This window comes from Nicotiana attenuata, chromosome 6 (genome assembly GCF_001879085.1).
Source record: "Nicotiana attenuata strain UT chromosome 6, NIATTr2, whole genome shotgun sequence".
NCBI classification, from domain to species: Eukaryota; Viridiplantae; Streptophyta; class Magnoliopsida; order Solanales; family Solanaceae; genus Nicotiana; species Nicotiana attenuata.
This window is the reverse complement of record NC_031994.1, coordinates 78,835,543-78,852,960: the sequence shown is the minus strand read 5'-3', so window position 1 is coordinate 78,852,960 and position 17,418 is coordinate 78,835,543. Positions and strand designations below refer to the sequence as shown.

General features: G+C 34.3%; 2 protein-coding genes across 3 annotated transcripts; both read left to right on the top strand.

The window, feature by feature from the left end:
- LOC109227307 (probable alkaline/neutral invertase D) lies at positions 1,770 to 7,672 on the top strand. Of its 2 annotated transcripts, none has more exons than XM_019392419.1 (5): positions 1,770 to 1,919; positions 3,126 to 3,527; positions 3,850 to 4,281; positions 6,296 to 6,854; positions 7,061 to 7,672. In XM_019392419.1, exons 2-5 carry the CDS (start codon positions 3,159 to 3,161, stop codon positions 7,354 to 7,356), a joined length of 1,656 nt encoding a protein of 551 aa, XP_019247964.1. In that variant the 5' UTR covers positions 1,770 to 1,919; positions 3,126 to 3,158; the 3' UTR covers positions 7,357 to 7,672. The 2 variants fall into 2 exon arrangements, with proteins under 2 accessions (XP_019247964.1, XP_019247965.1); XM_019392420.1 differs by having other exon boundaries at positions 1,770 to 1,948.
- Positions 11,409 to 15,755, top strand: LOC109227306. The gene is made up of 2 exons (XM_019392418.1): positions 11,409 to 11,834; positions 15,394 to 15,755. The coding sequence occupies exons 1-2, from the start codon at positions 11,655 to 11,657 to the stop codon at positions 15,565 to 15,567; spliced, it is 354 nt and encodes a 117-aa protein (XP_019247963.1). The 5' UTR covers positions 11,409 to 11,654; the 3' UTR covers positions 15,568 to 15,755.

The following is a 17,418-nucleotide window of genomic DNA, read 5'->3' as shown; positions in this document are numbered from 1 at the left end:
TTTGAGAAAAGGACAATCAAACACGTTTTCATTTTGCACAATCTTTTCTTTTTCGAAAATATATCCCAAATAATTATTCCAACAAATTGTTCAACGCTACATAAGGAAAAAAATAACATGGAAAGCAAAAGGTGGATATTGTGATGGATGAATATTGGGATAAAGGTAACACAAATCTACTCGACAAGGAAAGGGAACAAGACTACGTTGGATAGCTTGAATTGTCAAGTTGGACTGCCCCACTTCCCCTTTTTTACGTCAAATGGAAGTTAACCAAAAGCAAAGCCAAAAATATGAAAAATAAAAATAAAAATAAAATGTTGCTTATAAATATTGCTAAATTATTTACATAAAGAAGACATATTAATTAAAGGATTTATTGAGAGTCTTACGGAATAAAATATTCTAGTTTCGCTTACTGCTATTTCTGAAGAATTAAAGTTCCTCCCAAATAAAAAAAAATTCAAAAAATATTATCGAATTTGATTCGTGAAAATGAACAAAAATTGATATAGAAAGCTTTCTCTTTTAATCATACGCAGCACGAATTCGAATTTAGTTGAGTCGATAAACTCTAAATATTACATGATTATAAAAACAAAATTGTTTCGCTTCCTATCTCTTTTCTCTTCAAATTTAACTTTTTATTAATGGTTGGAGTAGAAGTCCAAAAAAGACAGCCAAGTGGGGACAAAATTAAAAAGCAAAAAAAACATGGAATAATAAATTTAAGACAAGTTGGCTAAGGTCTTTCCAACAACCAGTACAGAACAGAAGTTGGTCAGAAAAGATCGTCAAAACTGTGTCGTTTCCTTCCACGTCGACTCCCGGCAATTTCCTCGTGCTCGGTACTCTCACCTGCTATTCCCCGTAATATCTTTACGGAAATCGTTGTTTTCTTTTATTTTCTATTTAATTTATATTCCTTTTTGTGTGTGTAATTTGTAATTGAATCATTCTTTTCTTTTGAGATAAAATAAATTATATAAATTAGGAATGGATAAAGGACGTACTATGGAATTTCGAAATTTTTATCCCCAAAAATTCTATTATACTTCACCATGATATCGCAAATATTTTATTTTAATATTTCAAATTGTCCAACCATATTCTTTAAACTAACGTGTCAATCTTCTTTGATAATCTCAAGACTTGTCTTCAAATTAATTTTAAAGGGATTAAATGTTAACTAAAATGAGTTTGTTATATGTATAAAAGTTAATAATCAATAGATTTTACTTTCATTAAGGCAAAAGGAAAGTAATGTTTGATGAAGATTATTAAAGTTTAATCCATAGATCCAATCATTCTATTTCCTTTTTCCCTCATAATTGAAAAGGCACATTAAACATTTATGTTCTGAGTTATAGCTATATAAGTAACAATGTTTATTCTTTTTCTAATGTTACTCTAATAATAATTTATTCACAACAAAAAAATTCAAAAAAGAAAGTTTTTATATTCTTTATAATATTTTATTTCTTCAATATAAATTCCATACTTTCCTTAATTATAATTTAGAGTAATTTCCACCATTGGTGTCACCAGCGTCCCTTCCAACCTTCCAATTCTCCATCTAATATTCCATATTTTCTACACATATTTAGAAAGGGTGATAACCGTAGGTAAATTCGAGTATTTTTGTTTTCTCTTATTTCTCAATTACCAATTTATCCAGAATAAATATATTCCAGCTGTATGTAGGACCCACTATAGCCAAAACTTATTGCAATTCTCATCGATCTATAAATAGCAGCTGTTAATAACAAGGATTCTTTTTCTGCTCTTCCTCCATTTCCATACGCACACACATACACACTGCTCTCTCTCTCTCTCTCTCTCTCTGGTGATCTCGCCGGCGCTCCGGCATCATTACCGTCGGAAAAACTCCCTTCTTCTTCTTTCTCTCTCTAGCTAAGGTCTCTCTCTCTCTCTCTCTATAAAACGGGTATTCCTCTACATATTTCACTTCTTTGCATAAAAGTATGTATTTTCTGCGCATGTTTTCTTAGTTTTATGCATTATCAGCTTTAGATCTAATTTGGGTCTGGTAATTTGTTTATTCTGCTTCTCAAAAAGCTTTTTTTACTTTATGTATTTCTTCATTTTCATTATATTCTCTTCTTCATTGTATTTGGATCTTGAGTTTGTAATATATGCAGCTTGTTCTCTGAATTGGGACATGGCTAAAATGTTAAAAGATTTGATCTTTTCATATTCTTCCTTTATAGAACCCGATATTGTAATTAGTAGCAGTTAAATATCTGTACTTTTTTTTGGATAAGGTTATTTTGATTATGGTAATGTTATGCTAATTACCAGCATTATAATTTATTGGTAACCTTCAAAAAGGTGTATAAGATTGTGAAAGTGAATTCCTTTTTACTCTTACTTCTTTTGTCCCTTGCATAATGGATGGGATCATAGCTATTTGGCGATTGACCCATTTTTCGCATTCAGTTGAGCCATAATTTTATGCAGATGTGTTTTCTGTACAATTTTCATTGTGGATGTTTTAAAATATGACATTATGGATTTTCTGACCATCTATTTATGTGTTTCTACTTTCTACTCATATGCACCCAAGTATTCCAATTTTATGGACAGAAAGGTGCTTTTTGCGCGAGGCATATTGTTATTGGGTTGACAAGTACTCCGTTGTTCTTATAGAGAGAGAGATAACAAGTTTGTGTTTTTATGTGGTTGTGCAACTTGATTTGTGGTCTAAAAGGTTATTGTTTGACTATCTATTTATGTGTTTCAACATACTCGAGCACATGCTCACACACACGTGTATTTTATGTGTGGGTCTATGTGTCTAATGTGTGTATGCATACATTATTTATGAGTATTAAAATGAAATGAGTCTGGATGGAGAGCAATAAGATACAGGGGATTCATATAACCAACCAACTAGCGAGCTATTGAGGAATAGTTGATTGATTAATACAAACACATGCACATATATTTTTATATGTAAGTGTGTGTCTAAAGCGCCTTCTTTTTGTGCGATCGGGAATGCTAATTGGTTGACAGTTGACACTATAGTCTAATGAATAGGTAGCAATTTTGTGTGGGTCTGCAACTTGTGTTGGGGTCTGAAAGGGTTACTTTTTGTGATACAGAGTACTTCTGTGGATTGAAGGGTTAAGGTGAGCATGGAAGGAACTGGAATGAGAAATGTGAGCTCCCATTGCTCCATTTCTGACATAGATGATTATGATCTCTCTAAGCTTCTCGACAAGCCAAGGCTAAACATAGAGAGGAAGAGATCATTTGATGAGAGGTCACTTAGTGAGTTATCCATAGGCCTATCGAGAGGTTTAGATCATTATGAAAGTGCCTCACCAGGCCGGTCAGTCTTGGACACCCCGGCTTCATCAGCTCGGAACTCTTTTGAGCCCCATCCAATGGTTGCTGAAGCCTGGGATGCTCTCCGCCGCTCTTTGGTTCATTTTCGGGGTCAACCAGTTGGCACAATTGCCGCAGTTGACCATGCCTCTGAAGAAGTCCTCAACTATGATCAGGTCAGTATTTATATGAATGTAAGCATTACAATATCTTGGTGCTCTTTTGTGATTTTGATTGTAATTTGCATATTATTGGTATCATAGACTACCTATAAAAAATAATATTGGTATCATATACTATGATCAGGTGTGACCTTTGACAAAAATACTGGAAACCCATGTATATGTGTGGGTTATTGATGCCATACATATAATTGTGTGGGATATTGATGGCGAAACTGGTTTAATGTGGAGTGAGGTACAGTGATGTGATAAGGAGTATAATATTATCTATATCATCAGAGTATTTATCCATATAAGTTTTTTGTTTGATGTGTAGGTTTTTGTTCGAGATTTTGTGCCTAGTGCTTTGGCCTTCCTGATGAATGGAGAGCCAGATATAGTCAAGAACTTCTTGTTGAAGACACTTCAGCTTCAGGGGTGGGAAAAAAGAATAGATAGATTCAAGCTGGGAGAAGGGGTTATGCCTGCTAGTTTCAAGGTTCTTCATGATCCTGTTCGTAAGACAGATACTATTGTAGCAGATTTTGGTGAGAGTGCAATTGGAAGAGTTGCTCCAGTTGATTCTGGGTTTTGGTGGATAATTCTTCTCCGTGCTTACGCAAAATCTACTGGAGACATGAGTCTCTCTGAAACACCAGAGTGCCAAAAGGGAATGAGGCTTATATTGAGCTTGTGTCTGTCGGAAGGATTTGACACGTTTCCCACGCTGCTATGTGCTGATGGATGCTCAATGATTGATCGGAGGATGGTAATATATTTTTCCATCTTAACTTGTTAACATTGTTGGATCTTTTTATCATCGTGATAGAGCCCATTTGACTTAGCTGATCGAATGTAGTTGATAAACAGAGAAGTTACGTGTTTGCATGTAAATGCTAAAACTGATAATAAGCATTGATGTGTTAGACAAAAAGTGCTGATATGCAATTTTATATTAGAATGAATGAAATCCCTTTAAAGTTGTTAGAGATAAATTAGTAAAATCTTGGTCAAACCATAAGTGCTTATAAGCTGAAAAACCATATGTTGCAGGGTGACCAAAGGGGTAGATAAGCACTTTTAATTATTATCAAATGAGTAGGTAAGTTAAAAAATATCTGATAAGCTTGCACAAACACCCAAATAGTGCTAATAACGAGTTGGATCTTTTGGTATCCAATGATGTAGAATGATCCTTATTGTATCAGCAAAACAAAAAGAATATTGTTAAGAAATCTCATGCTCAATTGACTAAACGGTTGGTATCATGGACTTCTAGGAACTTTCTTTTACATCTTCTTCATCTTATGTTCGTGGTTATTGCTATAAGATTCACAAATCTTTCAGTCAGAAAAAGAACTTGTGTAAGGGATATTCTATCAGAGCCCTTTCGTTTCATTTCTTTATCCCTACAATTACATGAGATGGGCTCTAAATCATAGGAAATGGATTTTAGGATGTAGTAGAATTCATTGAATGTTCTTGGTGTAGCTTTGTTAGTGATCTTTAAGGTAAGTGCTTATGCGTGTAGATCTCTGTTCTAAGTTACTTTAGGAAAATAAAATAGCAATAGGCAATGCCCTTCTTTTTTTTTTTCTTTTTTTTTTTTTGGGAAATGCTCTTTGTACAACTCCTTGGTCCATTGGACTGCATCCTAAGGTAAACTTCATTGGAGGTTTGTTAACAAAGCAGACAGTGCTAATTGGGGAGATCGAAGACTCGTAGCTTGCATTAATTATTACTATAGCCCCTTAAAAGTTTGTTTGCCTCATTAAATAGCCTCTTCAAGTGATGTTCTTCCTTGGTCAGTGATTGTTGTTCAATTGTTCAGAGTATTGATTTTTTGGTCCCATACTTATGTTCAAGTGTTGGACATATACAATCTTGATGTTTGGAATAAGAGTACTTAACTAATCTGTTGGTTTCTCAGACAATTAACATCTTTGAGGAATACAAATCATTCATCTTTAATGATTACTGCGTTTAGATTGACCTTGAGAATTGTCATTCAAAGAGAAATAGATGATAAAGCTAAAAGAAAAAAGTAACACCAGAAAAGGGAAGAAGAGATAATTTTATTATGTATTTCAGTCCTAAAAAGCTGCCACATAGCTCATATTCTTCTTTGTTGAAGAGGAAAAGAAATACTTGTCTTCCTCTTGTCTTTTCTTTTTCTTAAAAAAGTCTTTTCTATTTTCTTTCTTTATTTGTAATGGGAATAATCTTCATACCATTAGGAGATAGAAGACAAAGAAAACGTAACAAGGCTTATCTAGTTAAATCTTGTTTTACTGATTTTTTTTAAAGAAAAAGAGAAAACATAACATGGCTTAATTGAATTGTTTCTGGTAATGCCTCATGTTGAAATTGCAACATTTCATTGTTTTTCTCTTCCAGCTTAGCTATCAATGACATTCAATTTTCTTCAAACATTTGAGTTTTAATAAGTTGATGAATATCTTGGAGGTGAACTTTTTTGTTTATATTACTCCATAAATCTGACAGTGATCTGGAAACTCTAAGCATCATAAATAGCTTTAAACTAGGAGACTGGAATTCTGACCTTTGTGAGTTTCCTTATCCACTCTTAGAGGACTGGATACTTTATGCTTAAAAGAATAGTAACACAGCTATTTCCGGCCTCCCCAAAATTTGTTTTGTCGTGATAAATATTAGAATGTCATTACCTAGTAGTTACTTGCGTGATATTAGGTCCCGTGATTGGTGTTTTGCCCTTGAAGAGACAATAGTTGGATTCTTAAATTATCGTGGTTGATTTTCAGGGAATTTATGGTTATCCTATCGAGATCCAAGCGCTCTTTTTCATGGCACTGAGATCTGCATTGGCAATGTTGAAGCACGATGCAGAGGGGAAAGAATTCATCGAGAGAATAGTGAAGCGCCTGCATGCCTTGAGTTTTCATATGCGAAGTTATTTCTGGCTTGACTTTCAACAATTAAATGACATATATCGCTATAAAACTGAAGAGTATTCTCACACTGCAGTAAATAAGTTTAATGTTATTCCTGATTCAATCCCGGAGTGGGTATTTGATTTTGTGCCTATGCGTGGTGGTTACTTTATTGGAAATGTTAGTCCTGCTAGGATGGACTTCAGGTGGTTTGCTTTGGGTAACTGTATCGCTATTTTGTCTTCCCTTGCCACTCCAGAGCAAGCTTCTGCTATTATGGATCTCATAGAAGAGCGCTGGGAGGAGCTAGTAGCGGATATGCCTTTGAAGATATGTTATCCAGCAATTGAAAATCATGAATGGCGGATAGTTACTGGTTGTGATCCTAAGAATATTAGATGGAGTTACCATAACGGAGGATCTTGGCCAGGTTCGACCATCATCCTTCAGCACTGTAATTGATTTGATACTTTTACTTTTTAACCCCCTGCAATTGAGTAGAGCATGACTTTGATTCTCATTGGAAGTAATGTTACATTGCTACTGAGGCACTGTCAGAAAGAAATGAAATGTATGGGCTAATTCTATTGATCTTACACTTGCTAATGCAACATATTATTCATCTCTTATATGCAGTGCTTTTGTGGTTGCTGACGGCTGCCTGCATTAAGACTGGACGGCCACAAATTGCAAGACGAGCAATTGACCTTGCTGAGAGCCGCTTGCTCAAGGACAGCTGGCCCGAATACTATGATGGAAAACTCGGAAGATACATTGGTAAACAAGCACGGAAGTATCAAACGTGGTCAATTGCCGGATATCTTGTAGCAAAGATGTTGTTGGAGGATCCTTCACACTTGGGAATGATCTCTTTGGAAGAGGACAAGCAAATGAAGCCTGTAATCAAGCGATCGTCTTCATGGACGTGTTGAAAATGTTGAGTTGAAGCAAGAGACAATGGTAGAAATGAATAGAGAGAAACACAGCAGGTGAGAGATCTTTTTGTTACATTACTAGAACAACAATTCTTTGGCTATTTCTATCCATCTAGGTTTGCTCAAGAGCTTCCTTTATGTAAATTAGCATCCAGCCAGATCAATGTCTTTGTTTCTCAAAATAAGAGACTTTTGTTTTGATAGCTTCCACTGTGTTGGACAAATTTTAGATACTGATGCTCTAATTGTTTGAACAAAGACACTGAATATGATGTTTAATTAATACGTTACAAACTTAGAGGTAGTTCACTAACTAAGCAAGCCTTACTTGTCGTAAGAGGAATAAATTTGCTAACACTTTTTATACTCTCCTGCTATGCTAGTATAATCTCAGTTATATATAGTTTATCAATTTGTTGCCCTATTGATAATTAACAACTGATGAAAAAAAATTCAGCAAAAAAAAGCTTCAATGATCAAAGGAAATAGTGAATAAAGGCTATAGTAGAGGCAGTCTTTATCAGGCTTCCAAATGGAACATGTTTGAGACAGATGGGAACCAAGAATAAGACCTCTAATAAGATAAAAGACCTACAATTGAATACTATAATACAACATTTTTTGTGTCAATCGTTAATTTGGATCCCACATAATCCCAACATGTCACGCAAGAAAATGAAAGTCGCCTAAACGACCTCACTTATCATCCAACAAATATTTCTGTGAAAAAAGTGTCATTATTAGATACTTACTAGGACCCTCAAACAAAGTGCGAACGTTTTAGAGTGTAACACCCCGGGTGAATCAAAATATGAGAAGAATTCATGGTATATAAGTAAACAAATCTTAGATTCTAATAACGTATTTTAAAATGAGATTTTTTCTTTCCTATACCATATATGAAACCTTATTACCAAAAATGTTCATAGTTTCTAATTTACCCGACCTGTCCACATTTTTTCTACAGTTATTATACCAATCATTAAATACTAATTAATAGTAGCTGAATCTTCCTAATTTGTCGAGCTAAAATTGAGGAACAGAATATTCTAAAAAGATTTGGCGTAAATCAGATCAAATCATATTCTTCCAGATATTCCTATTTAGGCGCGCTACAATTATGGAAGTAAATATTCTTCAAGATATTTTCCTCCATTGATAGTCATTAAAAAGCTTGAAAGCTTTGAATTCAAATTTGGGTTTTCGAAAATCAGTATTTGTTTGGATTGGGTGTTGTTGAAAATAATCGGGAATATGGTTTGGAGTTTATATCTCAATTTTGAGGGGTTTTGGTGAAGATTAGACTTGGTTTTGACTGAAATTCAGATTGAAACTCGAAGAAGAAGAAGAAGAAGACGTATTGCAGAAATTGTAGATAAATTGTAGATAAATTATAGATTATTTGTATTCTGATTGTAGATGCTTTATTTTCTGTTTTCACAAATAAAAAACGGCTAAAACTTCTACAAATTTTCTGAAAAAACAGAATTATGTCAAAAATCACAACTATGCTACAATTGGATGAGAATTGGGATATAAAAATTCAATGTACCAGTTTGTAGATATTTTGTAGATAACTTATAGATTATTTGTATTCTAATTGTAGGTGCTTTGTTTTCTGTTTTCACAAATAAAAAACGACTGAAACTTCTACAAATCTTCTGAAAAAATGCAATTATGTCGAAAATGCCAATTATGCTACAATTGAAATGGGAATTGGGATATTAAAATTCAATGTATCCAGTTTGTAGATATTTTGTAGATAAATTGTAGATTATTTGTATTCTGATTGTAGATGCATTGTTTTCTGTTTTCACAAATCCAAAACGACTAAAACTTCTACAAAATCTTCTGCAAAAAACAGTCTACAATTTATCTACAATTTCTGCAATATGTCTTCTTCAATTCTTCTTCTTCTTCTTCTTCGAGTTTCAATCTGAATTTCAGTCAAAACCAAGTCTAATCTTCACTAAAACCCCTCAAAATTGAGATATAAACTCCAAAACATATTCTCAATTATTTTTAACAACATCCAATCAAAACAAATAATGATTTTGAAAACCCAAATTTGAATTCAAAGCTTCAAAGCTTTTTAATGGCTGTCAATGGTGGAATTGCTGCTCTCTTGTCTCTTTGAAGGTTTGTTCTTCTTCATTGAGAAAATTTGAAGCTGAAGGTAAATGTGTGTATGAACTTTGAAGATTTGACTTCAATTTTGATGAACTTTGTTGTTCTTCATTGATGAACTTCAACTTGAGTACAATGGGGAATTTTCTTCAATTTTTTGTGAATTTTCTTTGAATTTAGAGGGAGAATTTGGTTTCAGAAGATGGAAAATGGTAAAAAGAACGTGGGTATGGATAAAACGTGGGTGGGACTGAGGGGTTAGGAGAGAGAAACGTGCAGATTCCTTTAATTAAGGAGTAAAAAATATACAATTAATTATACTCTTAATTAATTATGGTATAGAATTGGTAATTTGGTATACTAAGTGTAATTAAGTCAAACCTTAAACATTGAGGGTAATAAGGTTTCATATGTGGCATAGGAATGTAAAAATTCCTTTTAAAATTATATAAGCCTAAGTTTAAAGTGGACAATACCACTAGTGGATCGAGCTATTACATAAAGCAATTTCACAACTTTCAAATATAGCATTTTAACCTAATTTTACAACTTTCAAACATTCAATTTCTTTTTTTCTAATTTAAACTTTATTGTGATAGTTTTTTCTGTTGAACTTATTGATTATTAGTTTAACATTTTTTCACTACTAATCAATTAAGTTTTTAATTTTTGTATTCAGTCAACCAGTAGTCATTTAAATTAAAACAAAAATAGTACTAGTAATCCTTTCTTTTTTGTTTTTTCATTCGGGGTTGGATATCAATGTTTTAAAAGGCGGGGGCGTGAGGCGAGGCGTTTTACCTCTAACGAGGCGAAGTGTAAACCCTGAGACATGGGGCGTAAGTCCCACGGATCTTTAAATTTTACTGATTTCAAGAATTTTAAGATAGTATGAAATAAAAAATAATTATAAAAATTACATTAAAATCACAAAATTATAACAAATAATCTATTTAAAATATTTATAAATTATAATTCAACTATGAATAATACGAAAAGTATGACATATATCATAATATGCAAATTAGCTGCAACGTCATTACAACTCAAACATAAAAAGTAATGTATTCGATACAAAATCTTATATGTATCTCTTAAGGAGTAATGAATCTTGAAAGAATTTCGATATTATAATTTGATATTTTTCTTAAAATACTCCTTTTATTTAATATGCTTTCTATTTGAAAGAGAATATAAAAACATAATTCAAAATTTAAATATGATTCTCTAGCATCATTTATTTTTAAGTTCCAACAAGTAAATAAAGTGACACGTAATTTACCATACAATACCATGATAACTAATTATTTGTAAATAGTTACTAGCTAATACTGAGCTATTAAATTAATAAGTATTGTATCTTGTAAACGTGAAAAAAAATATTTAGAAAAATAATTATAAAAAATTATGGACTATTATATAGTAAAGACATAACAAAGTTAATAAATAAATACCTTTTAAATGAAAGATTTATTTAAAATTAACTGTCATAGCAGTCTTAGTGCATAACGTGCAATAATTTTTATTTTAATTATGACATAAAATACTCTCAACTTAATGATTTATGATTAAGAAAAAAGTAATTTTGAATAGTCAACGATTCATTAAGCAAAATTGAGAATTTACAAGGTTAGTTACATAGAATTGCATAATGTTCTATTAGGCGAGCCCAGGACGCTGGGCGTTGGGCATTTCCGGGGCGTAAGCCCCAGTGGCCGAGGCGTAAGTCTCACGGAACTAAGCCCCACACATAAGTCCAGGGACATTTTACGAGTGCTCCGCCCCGGGGCGAGTCCCGGGCGAGTCCCAATTCTGCCTTTTAAAACAGAGTTGGATATATAGGATAAGACTTATTAAAGGCAAAAGTCCTATAAAATTATTATATTTTCAGAAATTGAACCTTAATACCGCTTTGGGAATGAGAAGGGGGTAGAAACAAAAAGAAAAGAAAACTAAAGGCCTAAAATTGATCTCACATATTCTTTGCTTCAACAGTTGTCTAACTGTAACCCAAAAAAGCCAAACCAAACTTCTCTTCCCTCTTTGATTTTCCATTTCATGCCAGCAGCAACCACAAATTAGCAGTTTTCGTCTCTTTGAAATAGTAAAAAAAAGGTATAATCAGAATATATTTTTTCGAAGAAGAGTCAAGAAGAGTGGGTTGTTTAATGTCGCTGAGAATTAAAGCAGTGGTTGATAAATTCGTACAAGAATTGAAAGAAGCATTAGATGCAGATATACAAGATAGGATAATGAAAGAAAGGGAGATGCAGAGTTACATTGAGGAACGTGAACGTGAAGTTGCTGAGCGTGAAGCTGCTTGGAAAGCTGAGCTCTCTCGTCGTGAGGTAAACCCCCCAAAAAAATCCATTCTTTCTTTGAAAAGCTTAGTTTTTTGAACTTATTTTGCTGTTTCTTGAATTGGCTTTGAGTGAATTTCTCAAAATATACTGAAGATTGCAAGTGGGGTATTTAGTATTATTGTCTTTTAAAGATTCCATTTTGTTCAATTGACTGAATTACTCAAAGTTAGCTGCTGATTGCAAGTGCAGTAATTTGTGTGAATACATTTTTTTCCCCTGATAAATGGAATAGATTTGTTAGATGTAACAACATAGCCCATATTGTCCGCTCTGGGCCTAGGCCATCACGGGTTTAAAACGCGTCACTAGGGTCTAAGGATTGTTAACTTATATATCCAGTATCACTATTCTGTTTTGCCGATGTGGGACTCTGTCTAGAGTATGGTGTGCTACATACACCCCCTCTTATGGACTCAGCGTACTCGGGTCTAACGCTTGTTAACTTATATACCAAGTACCCTCTTGTGTTTTGCCGATGTGGGCTCTCACTGAGGTTTGCCCCACCGCATGAGATTCGCCTAGACTCAGCATTGAGGTTTGCCCCGCTTAACCGGGATTTGCCTAAACTCAGTTGAACTCTGACTCACCATCGACAAGGCTGACACAAGAGTGGCTCTGATACCATCTGTAACAACCCCGCTCGCTAGTGATATAGTCCACTTTGGGCCTAGGCTTTCACGGGTTTAAACGCGTTACTAGGATCTAAGGCTTGTTAACTTATATACCCAGCATCCCTCTTGTGTTTTGCCGATGTGGGACTCTGTCTAAAGTATGGGGTGCTACTTTAGATTATCTTAAACTTCAAAGTGTGCTTGGAGAAATGGAGAACATTTTTTCCTTTATCTTGATTACTAAAATAGAAGGAAATAGGATGAGTAGGTTTCGCCCTGTCCTAACTCCTATGAAGACCAATATGTGCTTAATGGGGATGAATTAGTTTTAAAATCACATGGAGAAAAGTTAATTTAAAAGACCTATAGTTTATACGAATTAATGCTGACTTATTATTAATAGAACATAATGGAACAAAGGACTCACATAGACTGTACCAACTAGTTGAGACTAATGCTTAGTTGTTGTTGTACTTATATCAGATCATATGTTTGTCAAATGTCTTTGTACTTTGTCCGGAGACGCGTACGTCAGTATTGTATAAGTACAAATAAGAGAACCTCTAGTTTTAGAGAAATTCCGATTTGCCTGAAAACACAGTACTTACTAGTATTGGAATGAAATAAGCCCGAATGGAGTAGAATGGACACATAACATTCATTTATCTAATCCTACTAGTTTAGGATTGAGGCATTGTTGATCTATTGATGATTGGTTGATTGAATGGAATATATTGATTAGTTCATAATTCCTTTCATATTATGCTTGAGAAAAATGGAAGAACCTTTTTTTATAACTAATGCTGGAGGGACATAGTACAGGACATGTAGCATTAATTGTTTTTCTTTAATTCATAAGTGAGATTTTCATTTATTTATAGGAGAGTGGTAGACCCTTCAATGGAATGAATGAAATGAAATGACAAATTTACTCCATCGTGTTAAAAGGATACTTGTCCACCTCTTAATGTGAATATGCAAAGCCAGTTTTCTTGGACTTTCATGTGGTTTAAAAGGTTAGCTAAGCAACCTACTACCCGGGCTAGCCAACCGGGTTTACACTCACCTAATATGGTTAAAGCATCCTTGTTACAAACTTACAAGCGTTGGATAAGCGTAACAGTATAGATTGGATTTGATGATGTACAAGCTAAATGGTGCTACTGGCATATCAAATATAAACATAAATGAGAGGATAGCCCTTGCTTAATTTAACCTCTGGTCATTTGGTATCATAGATTATCTATCTGACTGAGGGTTTATAACCTAATTTACTTACCAAGTTCTCAGCAATATGTTTTGTTTCTATAATGAATTAAGAAAATCTATGTAGTCTAAGGTTGATCTTAGGTTAAAGACCAGCCAGTAGGATTTTTGCAATAACTAGACCGTGTATACTGAGGTTGTAGAATTTGTGCTAGCGTTGTTGCAAATCTTTCTCTATAAAGTCCAGCTTAGTATCACGTCAAATATGGTAGCTAACAATTAATTCCTGGAGTTGAATCGGAAATTATTTCTCTGTGATTTTGTTTTGTGGAAATGCAAGTTGAATCCTTGGTTTAATCTGCTGTAAAAGAACAGGTGCTTCGCACATTCAGCAGTAATTCTGCAGAAGTTCTAGTTAAATTATTAGCATTAGGAACTCAAGAAGATAGAAATGATTCAGCTAGCCTCCCGTGGATGTATCCCCTCACAAGAAATACACATTCAGACTCTAGGACTTCCAGAGTGATGAGACTCTGGAAAAATGCCTTCTGTCACTTATATGTGTACGCAATGTATAGTGGCTCTGAGTCGATCTCATAATTTACAAGATTATCATACTGGAGCAATCAGATAGAAAATTTTACTAAGTTCTAGCTTGCCTAAGTGATTCCTGTATGTGCTATTATTCAAGAGATTAAATAGGGTTGGCAGATTTGTGGTATCTGTCGAGGCGATTAAGGGATCATATGTGCCCCTTCATATTGCATGTCATTATCTTATTTTTAACCAATATTAAAGGCCTTCCGAGTCTACATCTCATATGGAAACTTGATGTAATGCATGATACTGTAATATGTGACCACGGAGCCTCCTTTGGAGCCGCATGTATTAGAAGTCGAAATTGTCTTGTATGAAATGAATGTGTTTGTTGTTGTTGCTTTACTACTGTTGAGTGCAAAATTTAATGGGTGTTCAGGTTTCCCATTTCAAAGTCTACATACTTCCTCTTGAACACCACACAGCCCTACGTCTTTTTGACATGAAGACAGTTACAAAAATTCTAATTGCAACCTGCATAACTGTCTGCTAGCCATTCCACTATATTTTATTTCAAAATTAACCTGCCCAAAGTTGCCTTCGGTTCATCAAGTTTTATAGTGGATGGATCTTTATCAGTAGTGATTTTGTGTGGCATTTAGCAGTGACCATTTCTGGAGCTTAGAAAAATCCACATTCTGATTGGATGCAACAATTTGAATGTTGCCATGTAGATTTTGCCAACAATTGACTTCCAAATGTAGCAATAATATATATCATTTTCGGAATAATAAGAACTGAGAGATGTGTAAATGCTGAAATTTTCGCAATTAAGATAACTATTACATTTTGCTTACTACTTCTACAGGTAAGCTGTTCCGACAATAGTTATTTTTACTTGCTCTATGTCACCTATAGATCTCAAATATGGAATTAGAGGCTCCGAGTTCCTCTAGAAAGGTGATCTAATGAATGATAACATGCTCAACATTTGCAACAGAGTCTATTTATATGAGTTTAAAGTTCAGTGCGGAAACATACATTAGTTGAAGAAGGAAATATATGGTCGTCTTGTGTTGTTTTAGCTTTTGTAACAGTTGCAAATATGAGTTTTAGTATCTAAAGTTTCTACCTTTCTGATAAATGATGTTCCCTTGAGGATTTGTAACATGTCACAGTTTTGATCCCAGGCAGAAATTGCTCGGCAAGAAGCCCGGTTAAAGATGGAGAGGGAAAATCTTGAGAAAGAGAAAAGTGTGCTAATGGGGACTGCATCAAATCAAGATAACCAAGATGGAGCTCTTGAAATAACAGTTAGTGGGGAGAAGTACCGTTGTCTGAGATTTGCAAAAGCAAAGAAGTGAAGCACTAAAAGTAGGAAAAAGTTTCACTCCTATGTTTATTTATACAGCTAGTTTGCTGGATGCTCGTATAAAATTTTATTCAAGATTGAACTTTTGCAGCCTCTGTTACTCGCAAAAGAAAAGAAATTTAGATCTGCATCTCTTTTAAATTTCTCGGATAAGATAGCCTGAAATTTTTCTGTTGTTCCTCTTTGAGGCTTGAGTTTGGAGAATCAGTTCTGCCTAATTTGCGGTAAAATAGTACGGGTTAGCCAGTTTTCGGACTGGTCATTTAAAAATAGCCAGCATTTGCAAAGTCAATGAAAAATAGCAACTATTTTGCTGCAACAGAGACCGGTCCAGCATAATATACTGGAGATCGGTGCACCTGTGTATGAACTTCCATCATATTATGCTAGAACTCCAACACGCGGAAAGTTCCAGCATAATATACTGGAGATTGGAGCATCTGTGTATGAACTTCCAGCATATTCTACTGGACCGGTATATTATACTGGAACTCCAGTATATTATGCTGGAGTTCCAGTGTACTTATGCTGGAACTCCATTATAATATACTGGAGTTCTGTATACTTATGCTGGAACTCCAGTATATTATGCTGGAGTATTTCCGGATTTTGAACAGTGTTTTCGTTCAGATTTATCTTTACATGAAAAGTGGCTAAATTTCGATTACTTTTGAAACAGTGACTATTTCTGAATGATCACTTGTAAATTTGGCTATTTTTTAATTTCTCCCTAAATTTGCTCTTCCTTGGAACCCTGAAGCCCAAGTTTATCCAAGCTTTTTCTTCCTTCGGCTTCAGACAATTCACTGATCACGTTCAACTATACTCTATAAAGGATTAGCGGTCGCTGTAAACATAATTCAGTAGTCGATCCTACAGAGAGCAAGGATAGTGTTCCCCAACATAGTGTTGTGTAATTTGCGCAAAAAGGTAGTGTTTGGACCTTGAAATTTTTCTTACAAAAGGAACTTGTCCTTTTCCAACATATACTAGCAGCCTTTTATTCATCTTCATTGGATGAGGCAACATTGCAACAAATTCGAGGGACAGTAAGAAACTCGGAAAATACTTACTCACAATCGGTGTTTACTTTAAACCAAATGAATACTAGGCATATGTCTTTTAGATAAAATTATACTTACTTAACTATGGTTAATTAATATGTATTTTCACTTTAATTTACATCGATAAATTGATGTGCTATGGTAGCTATGATTTCACTTATTAAGATGGCTTGTGTGCATGCTGCAAGAAACTTTAGGAGTCTCTTAATTGGGAGACAAGTTAAAAGTCCTTTGCCTATAGGGTAAAACAAGAAAAGGATATTCATTTTTCTTCCCTTTTTAAAAACTGTTTTTGCTTGTAAAGAAAAGTTGCTGTAGCTAAGTTAATTTTGAAAATAGAAAGAGAACCCCATTAAGGAGACAACTCCATCATATGTGTTACACCACCTATGGTTTTGTCCGAATGGAAACTCTCTCTCTTTACATAAGGTGATTCTAGCCATTTGAAAAAAAATTCAATTTAGGTCTCTCACTCTCGAGAACGTTAGAGCAATGGTAAAGTTGTTTTTATGTGATCTATAGATCAACGGTTTGAGCTGTAAAATCAGCTATTAATGCTTGCATCACACCTCTTTGGGTACGACCTTTTCCCGAATCATACGGGAATGCAGAATCAGGGGCGGATCTACCTTAGCCCAAGCGGTGTCACGTGACACCGCTTGGTCGTAAATTTTTACTAAATAGGTATATATAATAAAAATCCAACATGAGAAACGAAGATAAATTTAATAAAAGTGACACCACTTCAATAAAGACTGTGGAGGTTTGAACCATTGACC